The sequence below is a fragment of the Amphiprion ocellaris genome, chromosome 16, assembly GCF_022539595.1.
Source record: "Amphiprion ocellaris isolate individual 3 ecotype Okinawa chromosome 16, ASM2253959v1, whole genome shotgun sequence".
In the NCBI taxonomy this organism is placed as follows: domain Eukaryota; kingdom Metazoa; phylum Chordata; class Actinopteri; family Pomacentridae; genus Amphiprion; species Amphiprion ocellaris.
The window spans coordinates 12,032,852-12,058,983 of NC_072781.1; the positions used below are offsets into that span (position 1 = coordinate 12,032,852).

The 26,132-nt window shown below is 41.3% G+C and overlaps 2 protein-coding genes across 6 annotated transcripts; one reads left to right on the forward strand and one right to left on the reverse strand.

Moving 5' to 3' along the window:
* Window positions 1-138: 138 nt before the first annotated feature.
* Window positions 139-12,755, forward strand: mapk8a (mitogen-activated protein kinase 8a). Of its 4 annotated transcripts, none has more exons than XM_023283709.2 (12): window positions 139-273; window positions 3,944-4,110; window positions 4,398-4,527; window positions 4,691-4,749; window positions 4,851-4,989; window positions 5,760-5,925; window positions 6,163-6,234; window positions 7,146-7,328; window positions 7,427-7,551; window positions 7,679-7,742; window positions 8,822-8,899; window positions 10,739-12,755. In XM_023283709.2, the coding sequence occupies exons 1-12, from the start codon at window positions 238-240 to the stop codon at window positions 10,912-10,914; spliced, it is 1,395 nt and encodes a 464-aa protein (XP_023139477.2). In that variant the 5' UTR covers window positions 139-237; the 3' UTR covers window positions 10,915-12,755. The 4 variants fall into 4 exon arrangements, with proteins under 4 accessions (XP_023139477.2, XP_035810312.2, XP_035810315.2 ...); XM_035954419.2 differs by lacking the exon at window positions 6,163-6,234 and adding an exon at window positions 6,647-6,718; XM_035954422.2 differs by having other exon boundaries at window positions 10,734-10,887.
* On the reverse strand, window positions 11,398-25,965 carry arhgap22 (Rho GTPase activating protein 22). 2 transcript variants are annotated; one of them, XM_055018430.1, is made up of 10 exons: window positions 25,814-25,965; window positions 19,065-19,261; window positions 18,247-18,334; window positions 15,812-15,940; window positions 15,476-15,686; window positions 15,246-15,378; window positions 15,090-15,163; window positions 14,595-14,716; window positions 13,472-14,480; window positions 11,398-13,379 (listed from the first exon to the last, which is right to left on the reverse strand). In XM_055018430.1, exons 1-10 carry the CDS (start codon window positions 25,863-25,865, stop codon window positions 13,160-13,162), a joined length of 2,235 nt encoding a protein of 744 aa, XP_054874405.1. In that variant the 5' UTR covers window positions 25,866-25,965; the 3' UTR covers window positions 11,398-13,159. The 2 variants fall into 2 exon arrangements, with proteins under 2 accessions (XP_054874405.1, XP_054874406.1); XM_055018431.1 differs by lacking the exon at window positions 25,814-25,965 and adding an exon at window positions 23,167-23,540.
* Window positions 25,966-26,132: the final 167 nt, after the last annotated feature.

Consider the following 26,132-nt stretch of genomic DNA (forward strand, 5'->3'; position numbering starts at 1 on the left):
CCTTTAAACACTTGATTGGATTAGCTTCGCGGTTTGACAGCGACAGGTCAGAGCCACCAATAGCGGCTGGCGTGAGATCAGCTACACCGATTTAACTAATCCGTCTGACGCCCAAAGGTGCGGTCGGTGGATCCACGGGGGAAGGTGCGCTGCTACAGAGAAGCCTGGGAAGGACGAACGATCTCGGCCGAAGCGGTGGTGGACGGTCGCCTGCTGCCGTCGGGCTGCTCCCCAACGATGATCATCACACTGCGGGCTCTCTTCGAACAAGGGGTAAGAATCCGTAGTATCTCGCTGCGGGAGTCGCTGCTGGGACGCTCATCCATGCCGCTGCTCAGCTCTTTTTGCGCGCAGCTTGTCTCTGCAGGCCCCGGGGTTTCTGCGCAGGGACAAGGATAAATAACAAGCGTCCAGGGCTGCGAGGTGGGTGCAGGGAGAATCCAAAGCACTCAGCGCTAAGTTAACGTATTTTTTTTTTTTTTTTTTTTGGCCTAATGTCCTCCTTTCAGTCACATGCCTTCGCAGAGCATGGCTCCGTAGCGTAGAGGAGCTGATGGATGAACTCTAGATGGTACCCTTACCCTGTCTGCTAGACTGTGGGCTTCTGCAGAGCCGATGAATGTCATCGTCCACAAATTATCCGATTGTATAATGGACGAGATCTCTGGGCTTACACGAGATGCCAAATATTCCTCCAATCATGCAAATAACAGCCTTCAGCTCAGTTCATATGATTTATAATGCACTGCTGCATCACTGTTTACTGTGGAAACAGAGCAGCTAACTTTGATATAATGTTATGAAGACCCCACTGCATTCTAAATCTCATGAATATGGATACTTTAACTAAGGTGAAAATGGAATTTTATGTGTTTACAATATAAACCTGAGCTCACAACAACACAATGCAACAACCCTATTTAGAAAACAATATTGCAATACACTAAAAAAATACTTATATGTATGTTTCTGTCATAAAAGAGGTGTATAGTACTGTGCAGCTGGCTTTGTTTACATTAACAAATAAGAAAATCTCAAATAAATCCATGAAACTAACTAGCCTAATGTAATCAAGCAGGTCAGACAAAGGAAGAATGAAAGAAAGAACATATTCATTTCACATATACTTAACTATTTGGCTTGAAGCTGCTCCTGTGTCTCCTATTGTGTTCACTATGTGGATATTCACCTCTGTGAATGAAGGATTTTGCAACAAGGACAGGCTGGGGAAATAGGGATCCAATGTATTCTGTTGTAGTTACAGACAAAAATATGTGAATGTCTGTTTGCCCTGTCTGCTCAGTGATCCATAAACCACACATCCTTTTATTCCCTCTCACTGTATTTGTCAAGAATGAATGAGTTTATATATATTTTAGCTTTATGATAAAGCAAGGAGCTGTGCAGCCTCATTGTTACTGGAAATCAGACTAAACTTGGGTGTAATGCGCATTTGGATAAAAATGTGGCCATTATCTTTGTTCTCTGATTTCCATTCAACATATATGCTCTTTGTTTCCAGTGATTCGAGGCCAGACATCTAAAGGAAACGTGCTGCAGGAATCAAGAGCATGAAATGAAATGCAATTTAATGAGTTTGAATCGGAAGTGGGCCAGTCCAAGTTTGTGCATCTATAGATAGACAGACTGGCGAGAGGAAAGGATGGATGGAGGAGGTGGTGGGTGTGTCTCTGTGGATGAGTGACGCGCTGCGCTGAGACGCATGCCCCGTGCGCACTGCGCGTCCTGGCCTGTCAGTATCAGCCAGATGGAAACGTAGGCAATGAATTTGGTGAGGTCATGTATTTTTAAGCCCGCACAACGGAATAAATCATCCTTCGCCGGCGGAATAAACAAATAGTCCGCCGCTCCGGGACGTTCCACCGCTGATCGGACCGCCGGCAGATCGATAGTTTGATGTTTGGATGACGGAGGTAAGATGAGGATTCGCACCTCTGCTCCTCAAACGTGCTTATTGTTTGGTCGTGGGGGAGGGTCGCCGCCTGCGTGCTGCTTCACCGAAAGGCGGTTGCTGTGTTACATTGTAGCCTCTCTTATCACCGATACGCTTCTTTGTCCACGTCGGTGTAACTAAAGACGCGGCGTTCGCGTAAAATTGAGGCACTAACTGTTATCAGCACCGACTGCGCACTGTGATCCACGAACAGGCCCTGTCATATCACGGTATGGGTGTCATGATCACTGCGATAAGGTCCGGCGTACACGTTCTGCTACACTTTTTAGCATGCAGGAAGGTTTTCTGGTGCAGCAAGAGTGCACAGTGGTTTACCTGTCAGCTGCCTCTGCCATCGACAGGACGAGACGAGGGGTCATGTGGCCAAGGTTAACACAGTGGCATGTAGGGAGGATGAATAAGGGGTCGATAGTGGTCATTCACTCATTCTCTGCTCTTATTAATCTCTCTAGGAGATGAAGCAAAGCGAATTTTTCTGTTTCTCTACCAGTTTGCATGTGTGCACCATGAATCTCCCACTTTGGATCAAAATATCTGAGGATATTGTGTGATTAAAAGCATTTGATCCATAAGGCTTCAAATAATAAGAGATCCCATCTGCTGATTCAGGGTTGAAGATGAGGGGAAATAAGTTTCTTGATGATATGTTACAGGCAAGAAAGCTGAATCATATCATTTTGTGGTGTGTTAATGTGCTCCTCCTGCAATGATGCATGTTAATCACCCTTGGCGTTGTCCTTTAAGTGTGTGCTTTGGAAGCCTTTCAGTAAATCATAAAGCTGAAGCAGCTTCTCCAAAGAAAACAAAGACAAAGTCATTAGTATGCAATGCACTCTAGGAATGAAACCCTGCTGTGTTTGTGCATTTTCAGGAAACACAGAGCACCTTATCACTGCTCCCTGCCTTCAGATCCATCCACCAGATCCTGACCTCTTGAGTGCTGTATGAGACTACTAATGCTCGAGCTGCATTCCTCATAAATACCGCAGCCGAAACATAACTGTGTGTAATTGATTTCAGGGGAATTTGTAGATTCATTATTGCAAACAAACAAACAAAAAAAAGTAAAAATGACCTACGTCCTCTGGGTTATTTGTTGTATGTGCAAGAAATAACTGCACAGACAGTACTACACACTGACTGTAATGTCATTCAAGCCATAACTCAGACGAGGGCAGATTTCTTCCTGTATGAAGTATGAAAGGAAGCAGCATGTCTATTTTCATGTTGTGAGGGAGGTGGATGTTATGGACGTCTTTGTGACGTTGGAGGAACAGAAGGAGAGCTGAGTCATTTCATTCTGGCAACTACATCCCTCATATGGACTGTGTGTCGGGAGAGTGGAGGAATGGGGAGGGTGATTACACTGTCTTATATAAGAAATGAATAAAAGGAGAGGAAGCTGTCTGATTTTTTTGCCCTTTTTAAGATTTTGGGCGGTTTTGTTGAATGCAAAATGAAACACGTAAGGAACATCATGGCCACAAATTGGCATCTCTGTGTTGCGTCTTATCTGGGCTCACAGTCTCTTGGTGCAACTTGACCCAGTTAGCATGTGCCTGTGGAGGACCTGCTTGTAGAACTGAGCTGGAGTCCTGGGCCGGGGTCCAAACTCACAGGAATTATCGCCGTGCCTGATTTTGCAGTGTGACAGAGTCACTCTGAGAGTTAGGTTTCACATGATGGAGTAGAGCTCCCCGTGGTCTGCTGTTTTGCCACCACGACTGATGATATCAACTCTTCCACCCTGGTGTGTTTGCTGAGCTGCTGAGATAAGGAACTGCAGTGCTCGCTTCAAGTGTGACATTCAGCACTGTCTTTTCTCCTTTATTTCTAATCTGCTCTCTCGGAAGCAGGGTTTTCATCTGGCTTTTTTGTATTGTTGGCCAGCCTGCTCAGCAGCTATTGTAATATCTGCGGTGTAGTTCTGGCACTGCAAAATATTTGAACGTGTCTTCGTCTCCACAGAGGACATTTTTGGATGCACAGAAGGCAGTAATTGAAGAATTCACCATGAACAAAAACAAGAGAGAAAGGGAGTTCTACAGCCTCGATGTTGGGGATTCAACGTTCACAGTACTGAAGCGATACCAGAATCTAAGACCTATCGGCTCGGGAGCACAGGGAATCGTCTGGTGAGTGTTTCCTCCTTATTCATATTCAACTGCTTTGAATCACTGTTTCCTATATATCACCAGAGAATACATGTCGGCATCACAATATATGTTTAATGTCACCTTTTGTTGCTGATGAAACTGAAATTAAATCCTACATCAGCTGTGTATTTTCTACCTTTTTGTTGATTACAAAAGCACAGACTCTCAGAATGTTGTATATCCATATCCCGTGATCTCTAATAACTATTTATGTTACATCTGTGGCTATGTTGTGAGCTTATCTGCTTACTTTTGCTTCTCTTCAGCTCTGCCTATGACCAAATCCTTGAACGAAATGTTGCCATTAAGAAGCTGAGTCGGCCGTTTCAAAATCAAACCCATGCCAAGAGGGCGTACAGAGAGCTAGTCCTAATGAAATGTGTCAATCACAAAAATGTAAGTGTGCAGATTTCACAGATAGATTACATTTCACCATTGGAACACATGGTATTATAGACTGGTAGAACGCTAATGGTATTTTCCATGCTTAGATTTGCATATCACTCAAATTGTGCTTTATTGTGTAAATGTTTTTATTTATTCAATTTTATACCCACAGATCATTGGCCTATTAAATGTATTTACACCACAGAAATCATTAGAAGAGTTCCAAGATGTGTAAGTAACTAGATACACTTACAGTATTCATTTGTAATTAAACCTGGACTCCCTCGTGTTTGTGTGCTCCACTGACTCTGAAACCGTTTCTGCTCCGTCAGATACTTGGTGATGGAGTTGATGGATGCCAACCTGTGCCAAGTCATTCAGATGGAGCTGGATCATGAGAGGCTGTCTTATCTGCTCTATCAGATGCTGTGTGGTATCAAACACCTCCATGCTGCCGGCATCATTCACAGGGTGAGCCTCAGATGGCCATTAGTTCTCAGACTAATGCCAGGGCAGTGTCCTGTTAAACCCGCTGAGACACTTGACACTGAAGTGTCAGGGCAAATGGTGAACTGACACGATGTTAGTTGATGAATTTGTTCTTTTAATTAGCAACAAACTCCCTCTAGAAAATACATTAGAAATATCATGTGTTACTTTCAGATTTCAGTTAAAGATAAAAGGAAAACAGATTTTCTGACTTCCAAATTGACTTTGTCATGTGAAGGTATCATTTTCCTGTATAGATCAGGGATTTACAGGTGTAAAATATGTACAAATGTAAGTCATCATCAGTATCACAAACAAGCAGCCAGGTGTGCATCTGATAGCAATTCAATTATGGCAAAAATCTCATCACTGATAATGGATCGATAAGGGCTAATTACTGGGAAACAAATTAAGCCCAGACGTTTTGAAGGAATGTTACATCTCCAAAGAAACATTATCTCTAGTTAGCAGGAAGGAGCAGCCAAACTCCAGGCAACAAAATCAATACTGTAAAATGCCGCTTCAGTAAGCAAGTCTGTACTGCAGAGTAACTCGGAGATGGAAACTGCAGGCTATCAGCTGGGCTTTACTCATGACTGATAATGTAGAACTGTGTTATCAGTTTACAGCTGGTCAATATGTTATATTGTGGGGGGCCTATTTTGTGTCTGAACGGCTTTAAAGATGCTTCCTTCGATGTCACTTCGTCACATTGACAGAATGAAATCACATTTCGGTGTTTTCCTCTGCAGGACCTCAAGCCCAGTAATATAGTTGTGAAGTCGGATTGTACCCTGAAGATTCTGGACTTCGGCTTGGCTCGGACGGCCGCCACAGGCCTCCTGATGACACCATATGTGGTTACACGCTACTACAGAGCACCAGAGGTTATCCTGGGTATGGGCTACCAAGCCAATGGTGAGTGATGATCTTTGCACTGTATCTAAGCTATTGTCTTTGTGAGGTTTTTGTGTTAGATCTATTATAAAAAACACTTTATTCTTAACAATCTATAAGTTGCATGTTGTTTCTGTACATAATGGGAATTTATTGTAAGAAAATGCTCACTAACTAGCCTGTTACATGGAACTAACCTGCTGCTGTGCATTTCCCTCACTTTGTATCGGCTTTGTTTATGGTGTCCCACTTCACTAGTGGACATATGGTCTGTGGGCTGCATACTGGCGGAAATGGTTCGCCATAAAATCCTCTTCCCAGGAAGGGACTGTATCCTTATGTCTTTTAAACTTTTTTGTCAAAGTTAAACAGCTTTTTGTTAAGTCTTTGTCCTTCTTGCTGTACAGACAGACACATTTCCCCACTAGTTTTTGGACGTATTTTGTTCCAGGCTACAAGGAATTGTTCATATGGCCTACTCAAAGCCTTCTGGCAGTTCTCTACATTTTCATCCGCATGTCGGTTCTTGTTTTTTATCGGCTTCAGTTTAGCAATGCTTTCTTCAGTGCAGTCTCGTTTTTGGCTGTTGCTGCATGTTCTCCATTTTCATCATTACACTCCTACCATTCTGTTTACATTCTTCTCACTTCATTTGTTGTTTTTTTTGTGCTTTTTTTGCCCCCTCCTCCTCACCACTTTGTTTGCATGTCCACCTCCCCGCCATCTAAATGTTCACCTCCAGTGGATGTATGGTCAGTGGGCTGCATTGTGGCCGAGATGATCAGGGGAAGTGTGTTGTTCCCTGGCACTGATCGTATCCTTCCTCATCATTGATTGATCACTGTGTCGTCACTTCATTCAGTGTGAAGAGATCCACCAACACCATCCTCAGAGCTCCCCTCTGTCACTCTGTTATTCCACCTGACAAACATGACCTCCATCATTGCTCTGCTGCGTCTATCTGTTGTGAGAACTTCAAGGAAAATTGCATAATAATTGGAAGTAGTTACTGAGAGAGTATGTGCAATAGTTATGTATTGGCTGCATCATCATAGATCATGTGGCCGGGGTATGTGTGTTGTGTGTGTGTGTGTGTGTGTAGACTACGTAAGTAGATCAGTTGGTGTGTGTACCTCAAAGAAAGTTAAATGTCATGCTGCCCTTAAGGTGTGTTACAGTCGTCGGGGGGGTGAATAGCGTGAAGGTGTGTGCGGCCTTTTTCCCTAACATTTACTCTTCAGACATCGACCAGTGGAACAAGGTAATTGAGCAACTAGGCACTCCATCTCAGGACTTTCTAATGAAGCTGAACCAGTCGGTAAGAACGTACGTAGAAAACAGGCCACGCTATGCTGGATACAGCTTCGAGAAACTCTTCCCAGATGTGCTCTTTCCTGCCGACTCTGATCACAACAAACTGAAAGGTAGTCATGACCTAGAAAACATTTATCAAACCACACCCACAGATTTGCGATTATTGCTTTACATCTTATCTGTTGTTGTCTTATCTTCCCCTCCTCAGCGAGCCAAGCTAGAGATCTCTTATCCAAGATGTTAGTGATTGACGCTTCCAAGCGCATCTCAGTAGACGAGGCCCTTCAGCACCCCTATATTAACGTTTGGTACGATCCAGCTGAAGTGGAAGCGGTAAGTGGATCGCTAATAGGGCAGCATGATTCTTAAATGTATCACATGAGATTTTAATTACATCATTTAAAGTGGAAAGTTGGCATCGCTCTCGTATGTGCCATTTAAGCCGTTTTCGCTTTCTCAGCCTCCTCCAAAGATCCCAGACAAACAGCTGGATGAAAGGGAGCACACCGTGGAGGAGTGGAAAGGTTAGACGGCACACCGAGCTTCTTTACACTCAACTCTTCACTTTTCATTGTCATTTTAGGTGTAGTATTTACCCAAGAGGTTGCCCAAGAGTTCCATTATTGTTAAATTGAAATTTAAACTTTCGAGCATAGGTCATAGGTGAAGAAGTCAACTTAGATATTTGAAGTTTTGGTTTCAAGTTAACTACCAAACCAACTAGAATATTTAAAACATTTTATACACGACTGTTAGTCATTATTAAAGCTGTCCATTAGAGTTGATTAAATAAATCATGCACACATCAGTTTATAATGCAGTCCAAATGATGAGCTGGTCAGATTTTCTGATTAGCATTTATTTTAGAGCTGCAACAACTCATAGTTCTCATTGTTCGACTAGTTGTCATCCATTAAATTCATCGGCAACTACGTTCCACGTTGTTGAATTTCAATGTTTTCTTATTTCTTTTCTGACCTTCAACTAAATATCTTTGGGTTTGAAAAAAATATCTTGAGTTCTGGGAAACACTGATCAATATTTCTCACTATTTTTGGGCCTTTTGTCGACAAAAACATTTTATAGAACAGCAATGAGAATAATCGTTTGTTGCAGCCCTATTAAGGGGAAGCACAAAAATAAACCACGTCTGAAGAAATCCAGTGGGACAGCCAGTGATTGTGTAGAATTGCACTCTGTTGTTTACAGTCACCGTTGCCTGAGGAACTCCGGGTCTCCACTGTAGTTGCCAGAGGAAGCGTTGCTCGACTTGAAATTCCCTTTTAAAGCCTCTGAGTTTGGGTTTTCCACTCTGGGGAACCTGATTCTGTGAGGCAGGGGATGGGATTAAGATTGTGAGTAAATATCACTTTCAGTTGTGCAACAGGATGAGCTCATGCTAACTCCTGCCAGGTGATAATGACCTCTCATATTTAGAAGCGTCACACCAGCGACCAGAGTGTCCAAATTAGAAACGTGATGCTGTTCGGACTGTACAGTATGCGATACACATCCACTCCGACTGTACAGAAAAGTAGCTCACATCACGATGACTCTCCAGGGATTTATTTAACATTTTCTTGTTCTTCGGTCTTATTTGCAGAGCTTATTTATAAGGAAGTGAGCGAATGGGAGGAATGGACGAGGAATGGCGTGATAAGAGGGCAGCCACCTCCCTTAGGTGAGTGATCATTATAAATTTGGGTGATAAGAAGAGGTGGAAAAGGTGAATCACTGCTGCTTTTGTTTGTCAGAGCCACATGATGGGGCTCTATTAGAGGCTTTATACAAGCTTCCAACTGTCTTTACAAGGTTTAGTTTTATAAAGAGCAAGAATAATATTTTACTTTTTGTTTTTTTGTTTTTTTAATATTATGTTGGCTGAATATGGTGTATACGCATACAAACCTGAAGAAATACATGTTTAAATTAGATACTATCAGGTATGTTTAATGTGAATTAGAACATTTTATTGTTTTGAGAGTAAAGATGAGACATTTGTCATGATATCTCACTATTGCTGTAATATGTCGAGAGTAAAGATGAAATGTCCTATAGGTAAAACCATAATAATTCTAAAGTAAATTGAAATATTTTGAAATTTTCAGTTTTTCATGATTCCTGCACATTTTCCATTTCAAAATTCTCTACTTATTCCAAATGATTTTTTTTCTTCTTATTTTTTTTTTATTTAGCAGACTTCTCTGTAGATTTTTTATTCCATGTTTAGATTGTTGTACAAACTGCTATATATTTATTATGTAAATCAATGGTTTTTAAATGTTACATTCGAACTATGCATGCTGTTAAAGTTGTCAGGATTGTAGCTCTAGGTCCTCTACTTCTATAGTAACAATACAGAGCAACAAAATATTTGCCCAAAATCAATGAAAAAAGCATTTAATAATCCCCTAAGTGCAGCCTTGTGCATTCACTGTGTCCATAGAAACATAAAGCTATGATTTCCTCATGCAGAAAAGATACTCTCTTAATTTCTCTCATAACTAATCAAAGTAACTCATGATTATTCAGACAAGCCTAACATTTAGTTATTTATAATGGCATGTATGAATGTATTTCAAAGATATCATTGCGTTTTTTCAAACCAATTCGTCGCGGATGTCCAGATTTGGTGCAGCTATAAGGTACTTGGAGCAGAGCTGTTTTGCAGGTTGTGACATACAGAAGTAGAGCCAGTACTGTGTAGGAGTGTTTGTTCAGTTACACTCCATACTATTTCATATTTTATGTGTTGCTTTCTCACACAGTGGTATCTAGCAGCCTACTTCAAATGCCATCAAAAACACTCTGCTTATATGATCGATTTACTTTTAGAAATTCTCAGATTTGTGTATTTTTCTGTATTTTAGAATACAGAATGAGAGCAATAATCTGGAAACACAAATATTTCCCCACCCTTGTTTCTGTTTTTCACGGTTATCAAGACATGGATTTTTTTTCTCTCTAAATATTTCAACCTTGTTCTTGAAATTCCAGCTGCATTTATAGTCAGTGAAACATTTGTGCTTCCCAGATGACCTATATCAACAATGACTAATCACAAGACAGAAAACTGGATTCAAATGAATAGATTAAGAGATATAAAATTTAAATAAAATAGAAAACTGTTTTATTACATAAATACAATAAAATAAGTGAATGAAAGAAAGTGGTGTATACTTTACATACTTATCAAAAGCCAAGCTGAAGAGGTTGGAATTTACTTTTTACTCAGTGCTGTTAGCAGCATCTGCACAAAATATAGTGTTCAACTGAACAGCTTTAATACCTAAAATGACTGTAAGCCATTTTTTTAAACTAGGCTTTTTTTTTTTTTTTTTAAAGCAAGATTTAGCTCAGTTTTAACTGAGATGTCTACTAATGTGACTGAATCAGTGCTTCCTGGTAATTTAAACTCCGAGGTGCTGTTTACATGTGAATTCTGAACTTCTCAGGATATGGCAGTGTCTTGTGTCTTTCGATGAAACCTATGCGTTGACGTGTATTTTTCGCAGCACAGGTGCAGCAGTGATCGACAGCCCTCCTCAGCCCACGTCCTCCTCGTCTTCGGCCAACGACGTCTCATCCATGTCCACAGAGCCCACTGACCCGAGCAGTGACCCCACCATGACCTCTGAAACTGACAGCAGCTTGGACAGTCACACCTCTCTGGGTGCACTGGCCTGCTGCAGATAACGCACACATACAATACTCACAAATACACGACAAAACAAACCTTCTCTCATCCGTGTGTGGGATGGGAGAGGGTTTAGGCCAATGGAACTCATCATGTTAGTTTGTAGAGCTGCGCTTTCAATGTACAGTTTGTTTTTATTTCCCCCTCCACCTATACTGCTGTAAATGATTGTGGTTTGAAATTGTATTATTATTACTGTATTTTTGCTGCAAAGAATCAGAGTATGGTTTGATGTGAAACTGTGATCGTATGTTATGAAAGAGGGGGATTTGAGTGTACTTGACACATTACTGTTTTGTAGCTACTTCTACAAAGTCAAATATCATACTTTTAGCACTGCAATATCATGTGAATTATATTTTTGAATTGTTCATTTGGCATTTTTTTGTATAGTTTTTGGGACATTTGAATGAATCTACACCAATTCTGTCAAACGGTAGACTATAGCACACTTCATTTTCAAGCCTAATGCAAATGGATGATTTTATTTTGACGTTGTTCCTCTTCTTTCTTGTAGAAAGTGTCCCTTGGAGTATCCAAGTTAATGTATTTCTTTGTTATGTCAACTCTGATTGTGTGCATCTTGACAAGCATCGAATGAGCTGTTGCCCTGACTCGATTTCTTTTTTACTATAGCATACTGTAAACTGACTGTATTTTAACTTATTTAGTTGTAATTTGTAGATGATGGTCTGTTGGATGAGCAACAACAGGGTGAATGTAAGTGAATAGAAATGTGGACTAGAAAGGAGCCAATGATCCCTGTTAGCGCTGTAACAAGTGAATATAGGACACCCCACTGGCTAGAGTGAGTGCTGTTTTTGGGGACAGTCACCAGAGACTAAGTCTATATTGGTCACTTTATCCTTTTTGGCAGGTTGTTTCAGACATTATTCACAGCTGTCTGATATTTAAGATATTTAATTTAAGTGTCCTTACTCAGTTCACTGGTTTTTCAGTCCTCTCTGTAGCAGATGTTCCTCTCTGCTGTGTCTTTCTGAGTTCTACCTCACACATGCACACACTCAGTCACGTTTTTGAAGCTACAGTATGTATATCACGGCACACACACCATTTGAAAGAAACTGCGAACAAAAGGTCTATTTTTTTTTGGTACTGTATTTATTTCAAGCTAGGAGACGTCTATTGTCTGTACTGTACATTTCATTCAGAAGTACTATTTATATGAATTTTGTTTCATTTTTTGTTTTTCTGTGCAGTATAATTCATGGATTAGTATAGTCAGTGGTCGATCTGTACATTTTACCGTAGATGTTTGTATGTTTTCTGAGAGTCAGGAAACAGGCATTTGCTACCTGCCATGGTAACCTTTGGATGTATTCGATGGCTCAAATTCCCAGACTGTCCTTTTGCCCTTTTCATGGTTGGGCACTCCGGGCAGTAACCCCTAGCATCAACTCCCAGAATGCACTTTGGGGATTGTGACGCATGTCCTGACCCTCTCTCGGCCACATCTCAATAGACTCTTGTGGCTTCCTTTTTTTTTTTTTTTTGTCGTTTTCCCCTCCTCCACCTCCTCAAAAATAGAACCGATAGAATAGACTACGCATGAGTTTTCTCTGAGCAAATCTGGTATTAGTGCAGGTACATTTAAGGGAAAGAGAGGAAAGCCATTCAGCACCACTGGGATGATGCTGCAGTCTTTTTTTGGCCAAACACTGTCAGCAGAGCGTGAACTTTTGTGATGTGTTTAGGTAATGCCAGTTGTGTGAATTTTAGCCTTTGGATCTGAAATTGCCTCACTAACAGACCAATTATATACTTCAAGAATGGAAACTGTCTACCTTCAACTCCAGCAAATAAAAGAGTTGACTTTTAATGTCTCACATTGTTCTTTCTTGTACTGTCAAATTAACATTTACTGCAAGACTGAGGGGACACTAACCTTGCATGTATGTGAAGGCTACCTCATTTCATAAATAAGGCTTTTTCTGGTTTCTTACAAAGGAATTTAGTCAGTAAATAATTGGGGATGTGACCTATGATATTAATAGTAAGGACTTTTGCGGAATGACAAAATGAGAGGTGCTAGGTCCAGAGGAGTTCTCGTTTGGCACCGGCACTGGTCAGTGTAGGCACAAGACAGCTGTACTAAAGAGGGCAAGATGGCAATTAGTACTGCACAAGAGGTATTTGGTCTTCAAAGCTTTGGGGCTGGTTGGTCTTCCCAGTAACTGAACTCCTCCTCTGCTGATGGACCAGATGAAGGCAGGTTGGTCTGGTCTAGTTGGTCCGTGTTGCACCTGTCGTCAGGTCTCCGAGGGTTTTGAAGAATTCCTCCATCTCTTTCTGGAGAAGAATGTTTCGATTTTCTGCATCTTGATGCGCCCGCTCCGAGTTCCTGAGTCGGATCTCCAACATGTGAAACTTCTTCTTCTCCTGGTCCAACTCCTCCTCAAGGCGGTTTACTTGGGACTGATACTTGGAACAGGACTCTTCCAACCTCATAGGAGAGAAGAACAGATTATAAATAACACCACATGTAGATTTTTAATTGGTCATTTGAGAAGGAAACTTCAAGACATTCATTCTTACTTGCGAATGCAGGTTTCATAGCTCGTCCGCTGTTTCTTCAGCTCCTGCTTGAGCTCGGTCAGCATGCCTGTGAAGTCTTCATTTGCTCCTGCAAAATCGTCCTCATTGCCGCTTGCGCTGTGATCCAAAGTGTTTGTACTGTCCCTCGCCTCTGTGGGCCTGTCTTGACCCTGTTCTAATTTCACTGCCTTTTCGCTGCCCTCTGGCTCAGACAGTGAGATCTCAAAGGATGTCCAGATGGATGAAGTGTCCGCAGGCAGGCTAAGACTAGAGGGGGCAACATTGTCATAGGCAGACAGTCTGTGGGACTGATGGAGGACTCTGTGAGACAGCGCCGTTCGAGAGGAGTCTTCATCAGAGTCCCTTTGTGAGTCCTTAAGTGAAAGAGTGGTTTCTTTAAGGGAAAGAGTTGAGTCCTTCAGAGACAGACTAGAGTCTTTCAGTCTTTCGCCAGATGAGGTGGTGCGTCTGTGAGCACGGAGTGACGACAGCCCATTCATCAGCCAGTTGCTCCCACCAGCTGCTGACACATCCCCTGCCGATCCCCCTATTTTTCCTCTCGGTCCTCCAGAGGTTGCACTGCCCTTGAAGGAGCATCTCCAGGAGGGCAAAGCTTTAGACTGTTTACTAGGGCTCACAGCCACTTCACTTCCACTTTTCCCTTCAGTTTTGCCATCTGCTTTTCCATCCACTTTCTCTTCTGTCTTGCTTTTGCTTTTTCCTTCAGTCCGGCCATCGTCACCCTTTTCCGACGTCACAGGGCTTGATGCAGCTGTCTTACTTTCAGCTGAAGGGGTGGAAGACTGGAGCTTTTCTGTAGGCGTTTTGGTGCTTGTGACTGAGGAAGGCGGGGGGTCAGTGTCTTCTTGCGAAACCCATTCCACTTTGCACCGTTGGATCTCCTGTCTATGTGGAGGAACCTTGTTCTCAGTTTCTGACTCGTCACGTTGGTAAAGTCGTGAGTGTTCACTGATCAGTACAGTCATCAGGTGTTGCACCTGCGAACTTCCTGTTTACAATGACAATCACACACACAAGTGCTTAAGATGTCATGGTGTTGTACATATTAACTGGTTTGTCATAAATTTGCTGCAAATGAACATATGTGGATGTAATCTCTAACCTTCCATCATGGTAACTGGATCCTCCACTCTGGGCCGAAGGATATTAGGTCCGAATACAGTAGCCAGGTTCTGGACGCTCATCTTATTCTCATTGGAGTGAGACTGAACCTCATCCAGAAACCTGGACAGTTGAAACCAAAAAGCCAAAATTACTTCCAAGTAAGTAAAATCACAGGTGTCGACTGCTGCAATTCAAACTGGTAGATATCCCCTTTTGTTCTTTTTCATTCAGTAAATAGAAGACTATTGAAAAGGAGAACTGAGTCATGATTGTGGCTGGTGTGTGGGCTCGGCTTATGATGTTTACATAGATGCAGAAGGCAGACTGTCAGCGTCAACACTTCCCCTGATGACGGGGATGTGGGTGTAATGAATGCTATTTCTTTAGTTTGACAGGCTGACAAATCAAGCCATGAAGCAGTGTCTATAAAAGCTGCAACAATGGAACCTGTCAGTCACATCAGTTACAACAACTCAGAAGATTGTTAACTTACTTGCAGATGTATTTTAGGATGTTGTAGTTGACCTGAGGAAGGGATTTCACCTGTTTTCCCAGCTCTATGATACCCTTAAACAAAAAAAGACACATTTGTTGCCAAGACAAGACTATAAAAACATGTGAATGAGGGCTTTGGCTGACATTTAGGTACCATTTCTTTATCCTTGGTAAGTAGCTGAGCACATGAAAGGAACTGTGTGTATTTGGAGAATGGGATTATAGGCTCTGGCAGCTCTCGTATGTACAGCTTTAGCAGCGATGCCACTGTGTGGACATCTGTGGAACTGTAAGAGAAAAAGGGTGCACATTATGGAGTACTACTCACACAGATAATGGCTTGGCATCCTGCTATAGATAAAATGCCCCCTCTGGCTGCCTCACCTGTCAAATACTGGCTTCTCGCCACGGTCAAAGGCATCCTGCAGTTCTCGAACATGATTGGTCTGTCCAGGGGCTCTAAAAAGGCCCTCCTCCTTGAGTCCATGTTCACGTATGAAGCCTACACACTGTTCGACCAGCACAGGGACCAGACGCTGAGGGCCACACTGGGCCTCATACAGCATCGTCTCCTCTAGGTGCTGCCCAAAGACACCTGCAGCCACACAACGCAGAAAATGAACACAAGTCAGGTGACAAATGGCTCGAAATATTTCCTTTGTGTACGCAGAAGGATTCTGGCCTTATTTTAAAGCATGCGGGTACTGGTTTGTATCACACCTCCACCAAGAGGAGCCCAGATCGCTCTACGTATGGCTCTGACCCACTCATCCATGTCACTCTGAGAGTTGGCCATCAGCAGGAATGATTCATGGCTTATACCGGTTCGATCCTTTTCTCCAGCCCCTCCTGAAAGCAGAGCAATATTTTATGACTTTCTGGATCAATATGACAAAATGACCTAATACACCTCAAAAAGCACCACTGTGCTTTAAATATAGGGAAGCATCCATGCAACAGACATCACTTCTGCAAATTACTTTTCACTAGTAATTACCAAACTACTTTTGGTTTGCAGATATTCTTTCATCTGTAAACAGGTGAGCTCTATTAACTAAAAATATCAGTATCAATATTTTCAGTAACCTTATTAGCTCAAGCATCCCTGTAAAGTACAAAGACAGAGCCACGCAGCTCTGCCTTTCCTTCCCTTGGGTGCACACAGCTGGATACCACCGGTGTGACATTTTAGCTTGACATTTATTTTATTTCAACACCCCTTTGATTAAACTATTAAAATTCTCTCCCTTCATGTGCCTTTGCAATCATTTCCTTTAGAAGATTTGGAAGCATTGCTCATTTTCAGATGTAAAAGGACTCAGAAAAACAATTTTATATTTTGTGCTAACTTTGTTTAAAAAACAATTTAAAAATCGGGTTTTGAAAGTGGGTTGCACGTGCCTCGCTCTGTAGGATGCATATTAGCACCTGCATTCACTGCTAAGTCCTTCACTGTGCTGCATAGTGTGTTGTGTGTAAGAGAAACGACCCAGAAAGAGTAATGCTCCCTGGGGACACCAGCAACTGCACAGAGCCTCTCACTCTCACATACAGCCTCTTTTTCTGTCCAGGACCTTTTCCTCTGTATCTTTTTTCTCTGTTACTTCACTTTGTACAAAAACAAACTGACACTAGACTCCTCAGATATTAAAAGAGGACAGTGTATCTGCATATGACCGCCAACCATGCCTCAATGCACAGAAGTGTGTTTTACATTTAGAATCACCTTAACAAAAATCACCAAAAGAGAATATATGTGAGAGACTGTCTTCTTTCATTATTTCCGTGAAATGAATAAAAACCAGTGACCTCATGTGAAGTGCTAAATGAGGGAAAATTACGACAAAGAAATATATATGAGCATTATGAAAAAGTTTAGCATTCTAGATGTTGAGATTCTTCTCTGTCAAGCAGCACCATCAAGGGCATGTCTGATTGTCCCAGATTCATTCTCCAGAATGGCAACAACTCCAAACATACAGCCAAAGTCACAAAGAACTATTTTCAGCAACTATTTGCAGTAACAACAGCAATGCAGACACTTCAAGAATCCATTCATCTGTGTCATTGTCAGTGTCTAGTTAATCAGACAGAACTTGTGTAAACACCGGAGTGATCCTTCATGCAAAGATGGACACAACAAGAACACCTAAATGATACCTAATTATTACATGCATACATAATTATGAGCATGTTTTTTTAAAAATAGATATATACAAAGACAGCCATCTGTTTTGCAGCAGCTGTTAAATCTGTGGACATTCATCTAATTCTACCTGTATTTGGAAATACGTGTCATGTTCATTAACATATGGTTCAGTGAGGAGCAATATGCATGACTTTTTATAACCAAATCCAATAGATCACCAAAAGCAGAGATGTTGCAGTAAAACAGAGACAACTGACAGTCAACAAAAATTATGGCTGCTTTTATGCTCAGTGGTTCAGAAATTAAGGCCGTTTTGTAGCATCTGATACTCTACATCTGTTGTGGGTTCACTAATTACTCGCTGCAGAGAAGAGAAATTCTGCACCAAGACGTGTCACCAGAAAATAGGGATATATCAGAAAATTAGTCTCAAAGCTGAGAAAATCTTTCTTTCTTTCTTTCTTTCTTTCTTTCTTTCTTTCTTTCTTTCTTTCTTTCCTTCTTTCCTTCATTCTTTCTTTCTCTATGTGCTCTTCATATTATCCACAGTTCTGGCAATAATTATGCCAACCTCATGTGATCGACAACAGAAAAGAATGAAGTTGTTGAGCCTTCAGGCTCATGGCTGTGGCAATCACATCTTTGCTGCTTTTCTGCATATTTCTGCATGTGTTAGGGCCTGTAACTCAAATGTAGCTATTGATTTTTTTTCTGTTTTTGCCATTCCTCACTTTGATTCTGAGTCAACATGGGCTACACAGACAATATGACCTTCTGCATGTACAGTGTGATTCTTAATCTAGCTTTGATCTTGATGACTGTACTACAAAAAGACTTAACGATACCTCAAGGGTTGAATGAAACACAACGTTTTAGATAGAAATCCAAAATGAGCCCTGTCTTTTTTTTTCTGTTTGGCACTAAACAGACTATTCAGCATCACTTGAATAGGCTTGTTTACTTCCGTGCTTCCTTACACAACAGAGCTGCCAACATGCCAACTCACCTGGAACAATTTCAAAAAGGTGGCGACCAGGCTCGTCCTGATTGGCAGGCACCTCATTGACCTGACTACCCTGAAGAGGAATACAACCCTGTAGGAGAAAGGAGAGGACAATGAGAGACAGATAGACTGACAGACCACCAGTGGTTCTGGACTCAGACATGGAGAGCATGTTAAACATTGCACAGTTCTGAGTACACTGGACTCTGGGCAGCTGTCCAACAGAGGGAAGTAATGATGATGGAGGGAGGGATGACTCAGGGAAACATCTCTTCATCTACTTATCCCTCTAGTCATTCCTGATGTACTCACAATTCTGATGCCTGTAGCATGGAGAGGGTCAAAGGTCAACTACTAAGCGCTTCCAGCAGAACCACAGGGCGGCTAGTTACTACATTATCAGTGTGTGTGTGTCAGGGCAATAACAACACACAACGGTTTTAATGGAGCGTGTGCAGATGTCTTAATGGAGGATGAGTTTTGTGTGAAAGATGAATGGAAATTTATCTACTCCTCGTTCTACACGGACAGTATCATGTAGAGCTTTAAAAACCATGGTCACACAATACTGAAAAGTGCTTCATTTTACTTGAGGGCTAGAAAATGTACTTTATCACATGATTTAAGAGAATGAAAAAGCTATTATTAGAGTTGGAGAACACATAATAGATTGTCTGGCCTTGGGTTATGGTACTAATCAGTTAAAGTCATGCAGCTTGAATATGTATCAGGATTTGGAGCATAATGAGTCCAAACGTGCAGCAGCACAGCCTTGGAACATTTGGCATAACTGTTTTCGTATTTGTGTTACTTTGTGGCACCTGTGCCTTGCTTTCATCCTGGTCCTTGTAGAAATACAGAGCTTCGGTCCTCAGGACAAACCAACGCAGCTGCCAGTTTTTCATGATGCTCCGCTGTCTCTTCAGCCAGCCCGCCTTCAGTGCTTTCTCCTGATCCAGGGGAGAACAGGGCCTCGAGACCCGAGTCAGCTCTCCAAGCACCATGCTCTTGGATCGTGCTACATGGACACACATACATTGAGGTCAAGTGAGTTGCAGGATTAAAGCACCAGAGTGAGGGTGGCAGAGAAAGATAACAAAATGGAGAGTTGCATGAGCACAGAGGACACATGATATTTTGGGATTTTCTTTCTTTATTGTTTTGCTATTTTTACTGAAATTCACCAGGAGGTGATTCAAAATCATTATTCACAGAAGTCTCCCTCGGGTACGACTAAGCCCACAGGCTTGACCATGCATCCAGATTTCCTCTTAAGTCAATCTACCAAGGCAAGGTCTCCATTTTGAAGCAAAAAGATTCTGCTTTAAGATGAAATCCATGAATCTATTTCAGTACATTTTATTATTTGTTTCAGATATTCATAAGGACATATATTTCTTTCGATTTCATTGTTGTACAGAGAGGAATTTTGCTTTGGATCAGGCCACGTTTTAACTGCTACAGACTGATTACAAGTATGGATTATATATTAGCATCTCTATGCCAAAGGTATAGAGCAAAAACAGTGACAGTAGAGCAATCCCTGGGGAGTCAAGGAGAGAGCGAAAAGAAAGAGAGATAAACAGAAGGGAGAGGAGAGAAAGAAATCAATGGCGTCTTTTTCCTGTTAATTGCATCTCGCTTTCTGCTGAGGACAGCAGGGAAGGTATCTGTAAGAGCCTGGACTGAAATCTCTCTTTCCTGTTCTCTCTCCTGTTTCCTCTCACTCTCTCTCTCCTGCTTATCAACTCTCTGTCTGGACGCCTCATTTTATTTCTCCCCTTTCTGGATGTCCTTCCTTTGCAGTGTCATGATTGCTGGGAAGAGAGAGACCACGTGAAGCGGTTATTAACAAAACTGTCAACTGTCGGGGGTAGCAGGCGGAACAGGAACTATAAAAATACACCCAAAAAAAGCCCACATTTTGTAGATTTTTAGAAAAGAATTTAAATCTGTAGCACGAACAGTATTTTTCTTCTACTGCCAGCAATTAGATATTAGTGTGCCAGTTAGCTTGTTATCTTTTCAGAAAATAATGTTTCTCAAAGCGCTTCACATCACCTGATTAATACTTGTACATCCCCTAAGGAACATTTATGTTACTAATGAGCTGTTTTATGGGCTCACAATCAGTACTACAATACTACTAAAACATAAAAGTTCTGCAAATACAATTCTCAAAGAGAGAAAGTAGATAAATGTTATCAGTGTCAAAAAAAAGCTTACTGATGTATAAATGTGAAAGCAGTATGATAGCAAAGCCGAGTCAAGTCCCTGTTATTTATGCAGCACATTTTATAACAAGAGACAGTCAGTCAAAATGATTTCCAACAGAGAAATAAGAGTAACAATACAAATTTACCCAAAAAGTATAATTATTAAGCTTAAAACCTTACAATATTATGCACTATGCAGTATCAATTTACCTGACTATTTGACAATATCATTCATTGTACCAATTTACTTGCCAAATTACTGCTGTGGTTGAGAGAGGTACTTTTGGGTAGTTCAATCTATAACCGCGCATGTAGTTTTAAAAACTAATCATATGCATTATATGTAACATCTTGATCCGTAAAGAAATTAGTAAATACAGTTGTTAAATGCATGTGGTGTAGTAAAAATATTAACTTTTGAGTTTTATCGTATAAAATACAGTGTGAAGTATGTACTTACGCATAGTAGTTAAGTAAATGTACTTAGCTACATCCATCCATTGAGGTATTAAAAGGGAAAAGTGCTCACTGTGTATGAAAACTGGCCCCAGTCTGTGTTACATTACATTAGAATTATATTAATTATTAATGACGCATTACTGTAGCAATTTGCTATGTTTAAATGCAGTGGAGCAGATTTAAACTACTGTATTCATTGCTTGGTAGCCACATCACATATTAGGCTCATTGTAAGTCCTGTATATACAGTACTTATAGAGAAATAATTATTTTATTATCTATACAATAACTATAACTGTCAATCAAATGGAGGTCCTTCCATATGAAATGTAGTGATGTAGAACATCTACAGCAGTACAACCAGGAAAACTCAACCACAGTACAGTACATGAATAAATGCACAAAGTTAAATAACACTTATGTATTCAGTCATGTAACTTATTTCATACCAGAAATGAAATTATTCAAATAAATTTGAAATGCTTAATTTTATTAGATTGTTACACTACAATGGATTATATAATTTTTAAACAAAAGATGTCTTTTCATTAACATATAAATAACACTACAATAATATTTTTCTTGATGGTTATAATTAAAATACACAAAATTAAAATCCATTCTTTGGATAGGATTTCATTAGTAAAATCTTGAGGAAATGATAAAATGGCATGAAGTCTTTCAGGGAATTTGGATTGATCTCAATGTCAATATCTTGTCAACTAAAGTCCTTCATTTTTCATTTAATTGTGGGCATTTTGACACTTATTCAGTTGTGTAGATAATGGAGACGCCTCAACTGCACATCTTCCCAGATCTATACTCTGTAACTGCTTAGGATTCGGGTCGGATATCTCAGCTTGCGAGGGCAGATCCAGCTCTGTGATGCTGTTTGAATTTGCCCTGAATGATGTTGCATAAAAGGGTCAGAGGAGAGCAGAGCTGGGAATCTAATCAAAGGAGAATACCATTACAGCAAATGAGAGATGGCAAGCACATAAGACGTGGCAAGCAAACTGAAGTGGCTACTGCACTCTGCGACTGTGTTCATGAAGGGGATGGAAGAAGCACTTCTCCTTCCCATCATCTTTTATGATCTTATTTTTCAGGCTGGTCTCGAATAAGTCAACAACTACCGGGGGACAAATAAAGCAACATCCCTGACTAAAGATGCATAAATGTGAGGATTCTTCAAGAGAATGCAAGCCAGTATTTCAGTCTGTTTTGGCCATTTTCATTCAGTGTGAAATTAATTCGAAGATGAGAATATTAGAATGAGTTTTTTGTGCAGTCAGCAGGAAATACATCTGAAACAGCAATCATGTGGATACTCCCCAATAAGAAAAAAACTATCCATTATCTTGGGAAAAGGTGGTGACTGTCACAACTCCCCAAGCCACCTGAAACAGCAAATGCAGTTAGCTAGCAACCACCTGCTACGGAGAGCACAGCAAGTATTTATACTCTGCATCACAGTAACCTAAGAGGCTGTCCCTCTGATTTACAGCTTCCATATTCATCTTCACGCAGTCATGTGAGAGGCATGTATATGTGGTGTCCCAACTTCAGTGCTCACAAATGGGTTTTACCCAGCATTAGAGGAACTATGTTTGACGGTCAGCTGTTGAGATTTACAGGAGTTGAGAGTCACGCATTCCTCACATCTCCAGTCTGTCACCTGCCCAGAACCACACTCAAACAGCTGGGGTGAACCCTGAACAAACAGAGGTGCAGTCATGTGCTCAGGTGCGAACATGTCATGATGCAGACCATTGTTGGAGGGAGAATCATTTTTCCAGCAGCCATGTTCACTACAACCCACAGCATCACCAGAATCTAATTTTCCAGGAATGAGGATGGTAGAATCATTTGGGGGAGACATGATGCATTACATCACCCAGTAGTAGAGCCTGTTAACTCTCAATGAGCACTGACAGAATAGCAAAAAAGGCTCCACACTTCAGATCATGCAGGAAAACTCTGTAACAATGGTCACCGGGATGCAGAAGGACACCGGTGTGCAGATTTTACTCTAGCATGGCACTGTTACACCTTTTTTTTTTTGGATGTCATGGTGAAAGAAAGCACTGACAAGAATATTGGTAATACAAAGACAGCAGTATAGATGGAGCTCTGCAGAGACAGCGAGTAAAAGAAGAGAAAGAAGCAAGAGAACAGGGAAAAAGACAGCGGAGAGAATTGAAGCATAGGAGAGAGATGGAGAAAAGGGAGGAGAGACAGCGCTTACCCCGGCGTGCCTGTTTTATCTTGGGGCTCAGCATGGTTACGGTTGCTGTGCTGCTCCCTCTCACAGAGACATGACTGCATCCCTCTGTTCACACACTATTACTCACACACACACACACACACACACACACACACACACACACACACACACACACACACACACACACACACACACTCCCAGAGCCTCTCGCTGCTGCCTCGCCCTGTTACTCCTCATCCTCCTCGAGCATCCCTCTCCTTGGCTCACAGTCTTGCACTTGGAATCGGTCTGATTTCACACTCACACACACTCAAAAGCACTTAACCGAACACTCTCCTCTTCCTCCCCTCTTCCCTTTCGTCTGACTCCCCCCCTCTCTGTCCCACTGGCCCGGCGTGCTGTTGTTCTCACATACCTAGAGCCCTGCCCACTCTCTCTCTCTCTCTCTCCGTCTCTCATCTGTCTCTCTGCCTTCTGCTGCACACTCTCAGTATCAGTTTCTCACCATCTATAAATATGTATGGCTGTGTCCTCTGTCTTGTCCCCCATTTCTTTATACCAGCTCCCCTCATCGCTACACAGTCTTCACAATCCCCCCACCCCCCACCCCCCCCCAGCTGCTCATGGAGATTTGATTATGGTCTCATCTGTACCTGCAGTACAACCTCAGATCAATACATTTGATTTGGCCGACACCGTTCTCACCACTAAATGTTTGATGCAGAGCAAGTTGGCACGGCATCATATTGTCTGTACCTGCAGCTGGATATATAAGCAAATTACACAATTTGTAGATGATTTTTTAGAAGTTCCATGCAGCAAACAGACATCAAACTACAATGGTGGAGTGTGCAAATGTTGAGCACTATTCTGTTTGTAAAGTCTTTAAATTTTATCAACTACAATTACATCAACTGCTCACCTGTCAATAGGATCTGTCAGCTGATTACAACCTGATAAATTCTTCAAACCTGTGGTGACACTCACTAACTGTGGATTTCTCTGAGCATCTCAGAGTGAAGCTAATTGATGACTACAAAGCAAGAGAAGGCTATAAAAAGGAATCAAAGCACTTTCAGCTGGCAGTTTCCACTGTCTGAAATGCCATTAAGAAATGCCAAAGGGGACGGCAAGACAAGATCCGGAAAACCAGAACACCTTCAGATAAAACGGTCTCTGGACCAAAAGCAGAACTCCCATATGAATGCAAAGAACTTGCAGGATCTTTAGCTGAGACATGATGGGTGGTTATTAGTTTACTCATGAAGCATTGATGCGCAAACAGGACCTTCATGAAGAGTCATCAGAAGGAAGTCCTACCTACGAGAACATCATGAAAGGTAGCATGTGAAATGTGCAAAGCAACATCTGGGTAAGAGCTATTTGGACAGTGCTGTGGACATATGAAGTTAAAACTGAATCACAATCCATAAAGGTATGTTTGGAGAAGAAAAAAGCAGCATTTGATGAAAAATACACATCAAGCATGGAGTTGGAAATATTCTTCTATGGGCTAGTGGAGGAAACTTTGCAGTTCTTTTAAATATCAGCAAATTCTGCAAATGTAGAAACCTAAAATAAAAAGAAACTTTTACAGCAGGAGAATAATACAAAGCAGATTTCAGATCCCATAATGTACTACTCCAAGCTTTTGGAATGGCCTCACAGTCCCCTGACCTGAACACCATTGAAAATGTGTGGGCAGACCTTAAACATGTGCATGCAAGACAGACAAGAAAAAAAAACTGCTCTGAAGTGATCTGCAAAGTAGAGTGGATGGAAATTCCTGAGTTGAAAATAAAAGATTTCTTAGTTGGTTACAGAAAACATGTACAAAGTTTAGCTACTGGTGTAACTATACTTTGCCAAGATATCCATCATCATGGCAATAATTAGTATTTTTGCAATTTACAAAATATTGTGATTGTATTTGTTTTTTTTTTCTGTTAAAAAAATCAACAAAATATATAGTTAGCCTAAGGGTGTTGGGGTCTTTTGCATACAGCTGTATAATACACTGCAGATGTTTAACGTGATAATTTGGAGGGACATGTGTTCAAACTTGACAAAACAACACTGTGCTCCACTCATTTGTACTATTCTGACTCATTCTGGCTGAGCTTTATAGACTGAGGGTAGATGCCGCACCACTCAGTCACTCTGTAATCTGTCCGATAAAAGCCACAACACTCAGGGGTGTGATGTTCTTGTTCCTTCTCAGCCTGGTAGAGTTGCAGTGGATGTGATAAAGCAGATAAATGCCGCAGCTCAAGAGGCTGAATGAGATGAAAATGCAGTACAGAGACACTGCTGAAAGGGAGAGCTGACCATGGTTTCTCAGCTTATGCATAACAAGTAGTCAATTTCAAACAACACTGTAGATGGCCCTAATGAAGGTTTTATAAAGGAGTAGCAGCATAATAAAATAAGTATGGCTGTGTAACTTATATTTTTGTAGAAACATCTTATACACTCACAGATAATACAGGGCTAAAACAGCCATGTATGGCAAAGACCCAACAATCATAAAAATATGATGCAAAATTTGAACTAACATCATCTGAGAGCTCACAGAGTCAGTCAGTTTGACAATAAGCAACAAAATAAACCATTACCTTGCTCCATACAGTGATCATCACAACAAAACAAGCTAAAATCTGAGCTTTACCTGCCGGTTCCTTTGGTTTGTCACTGATCTGAGTAGTCCTGGATGGTTTCATGACACTGAAGCCGTCTGTACAGTGTGTCCTTCTCCACTGGGGCCATTTCTACATCCACAACACACACACACAGACACATGCACACAAGCACATTCAGGGTCACAACAATGACAACACTGACATCTCAGTCCTCTACCTAATAGACAACCTCCACGAAATAAATGACATTCACATACCCACGGAGAAGGAACTACTATGGTTGCCATCATTAACACCACTGACGTGTGTCTGAGGAATGCTGATGTGAACAGACTCTGATAGACGGAA

Coding starts and splice junctions, on each gene's coding strand:
- mapk8a (XM_023283709.2), top strand. CDS start 238: ATGATCATCACACTGCGGGCTCTCTTCGAACAAGGG. Junction 4,750..4,850: donor TTAGAAGAGTTCCAAGATGT/GTAAGTAACTAG, acceptor CTGCTCCGTCAG/ATACTTGGTGATGGAGTTGA. Junction 7,329..7,426: donor TGATCACAACAAACTGAAAG/GTAGTCATGACC, acceptor TCCCCTCCTCAG/CGAGCCAAGCTAGAGATCTC.
- arhgap22 (XM_055018430.1), bottom strand. CDS start 25,865: ATGAAACCATCCAGGACTACTCAGATCAGTGACAAACCAAAGGAACCG. Junction 14,717..15,089: donor ATCCTAAAATACATCTGCAA/GTAAGTTAACAA, acceptor TCAACTGTCCAG/GTTTCTGGATGAGGTTCAGT. Junction 13,380..13,471: donor TATGAAACCTGCATTCGCAA/GTAAGAATGAAT, acceptor CTCTCCTATGAG/GTTGGAAGAGTCCTGTTCCA.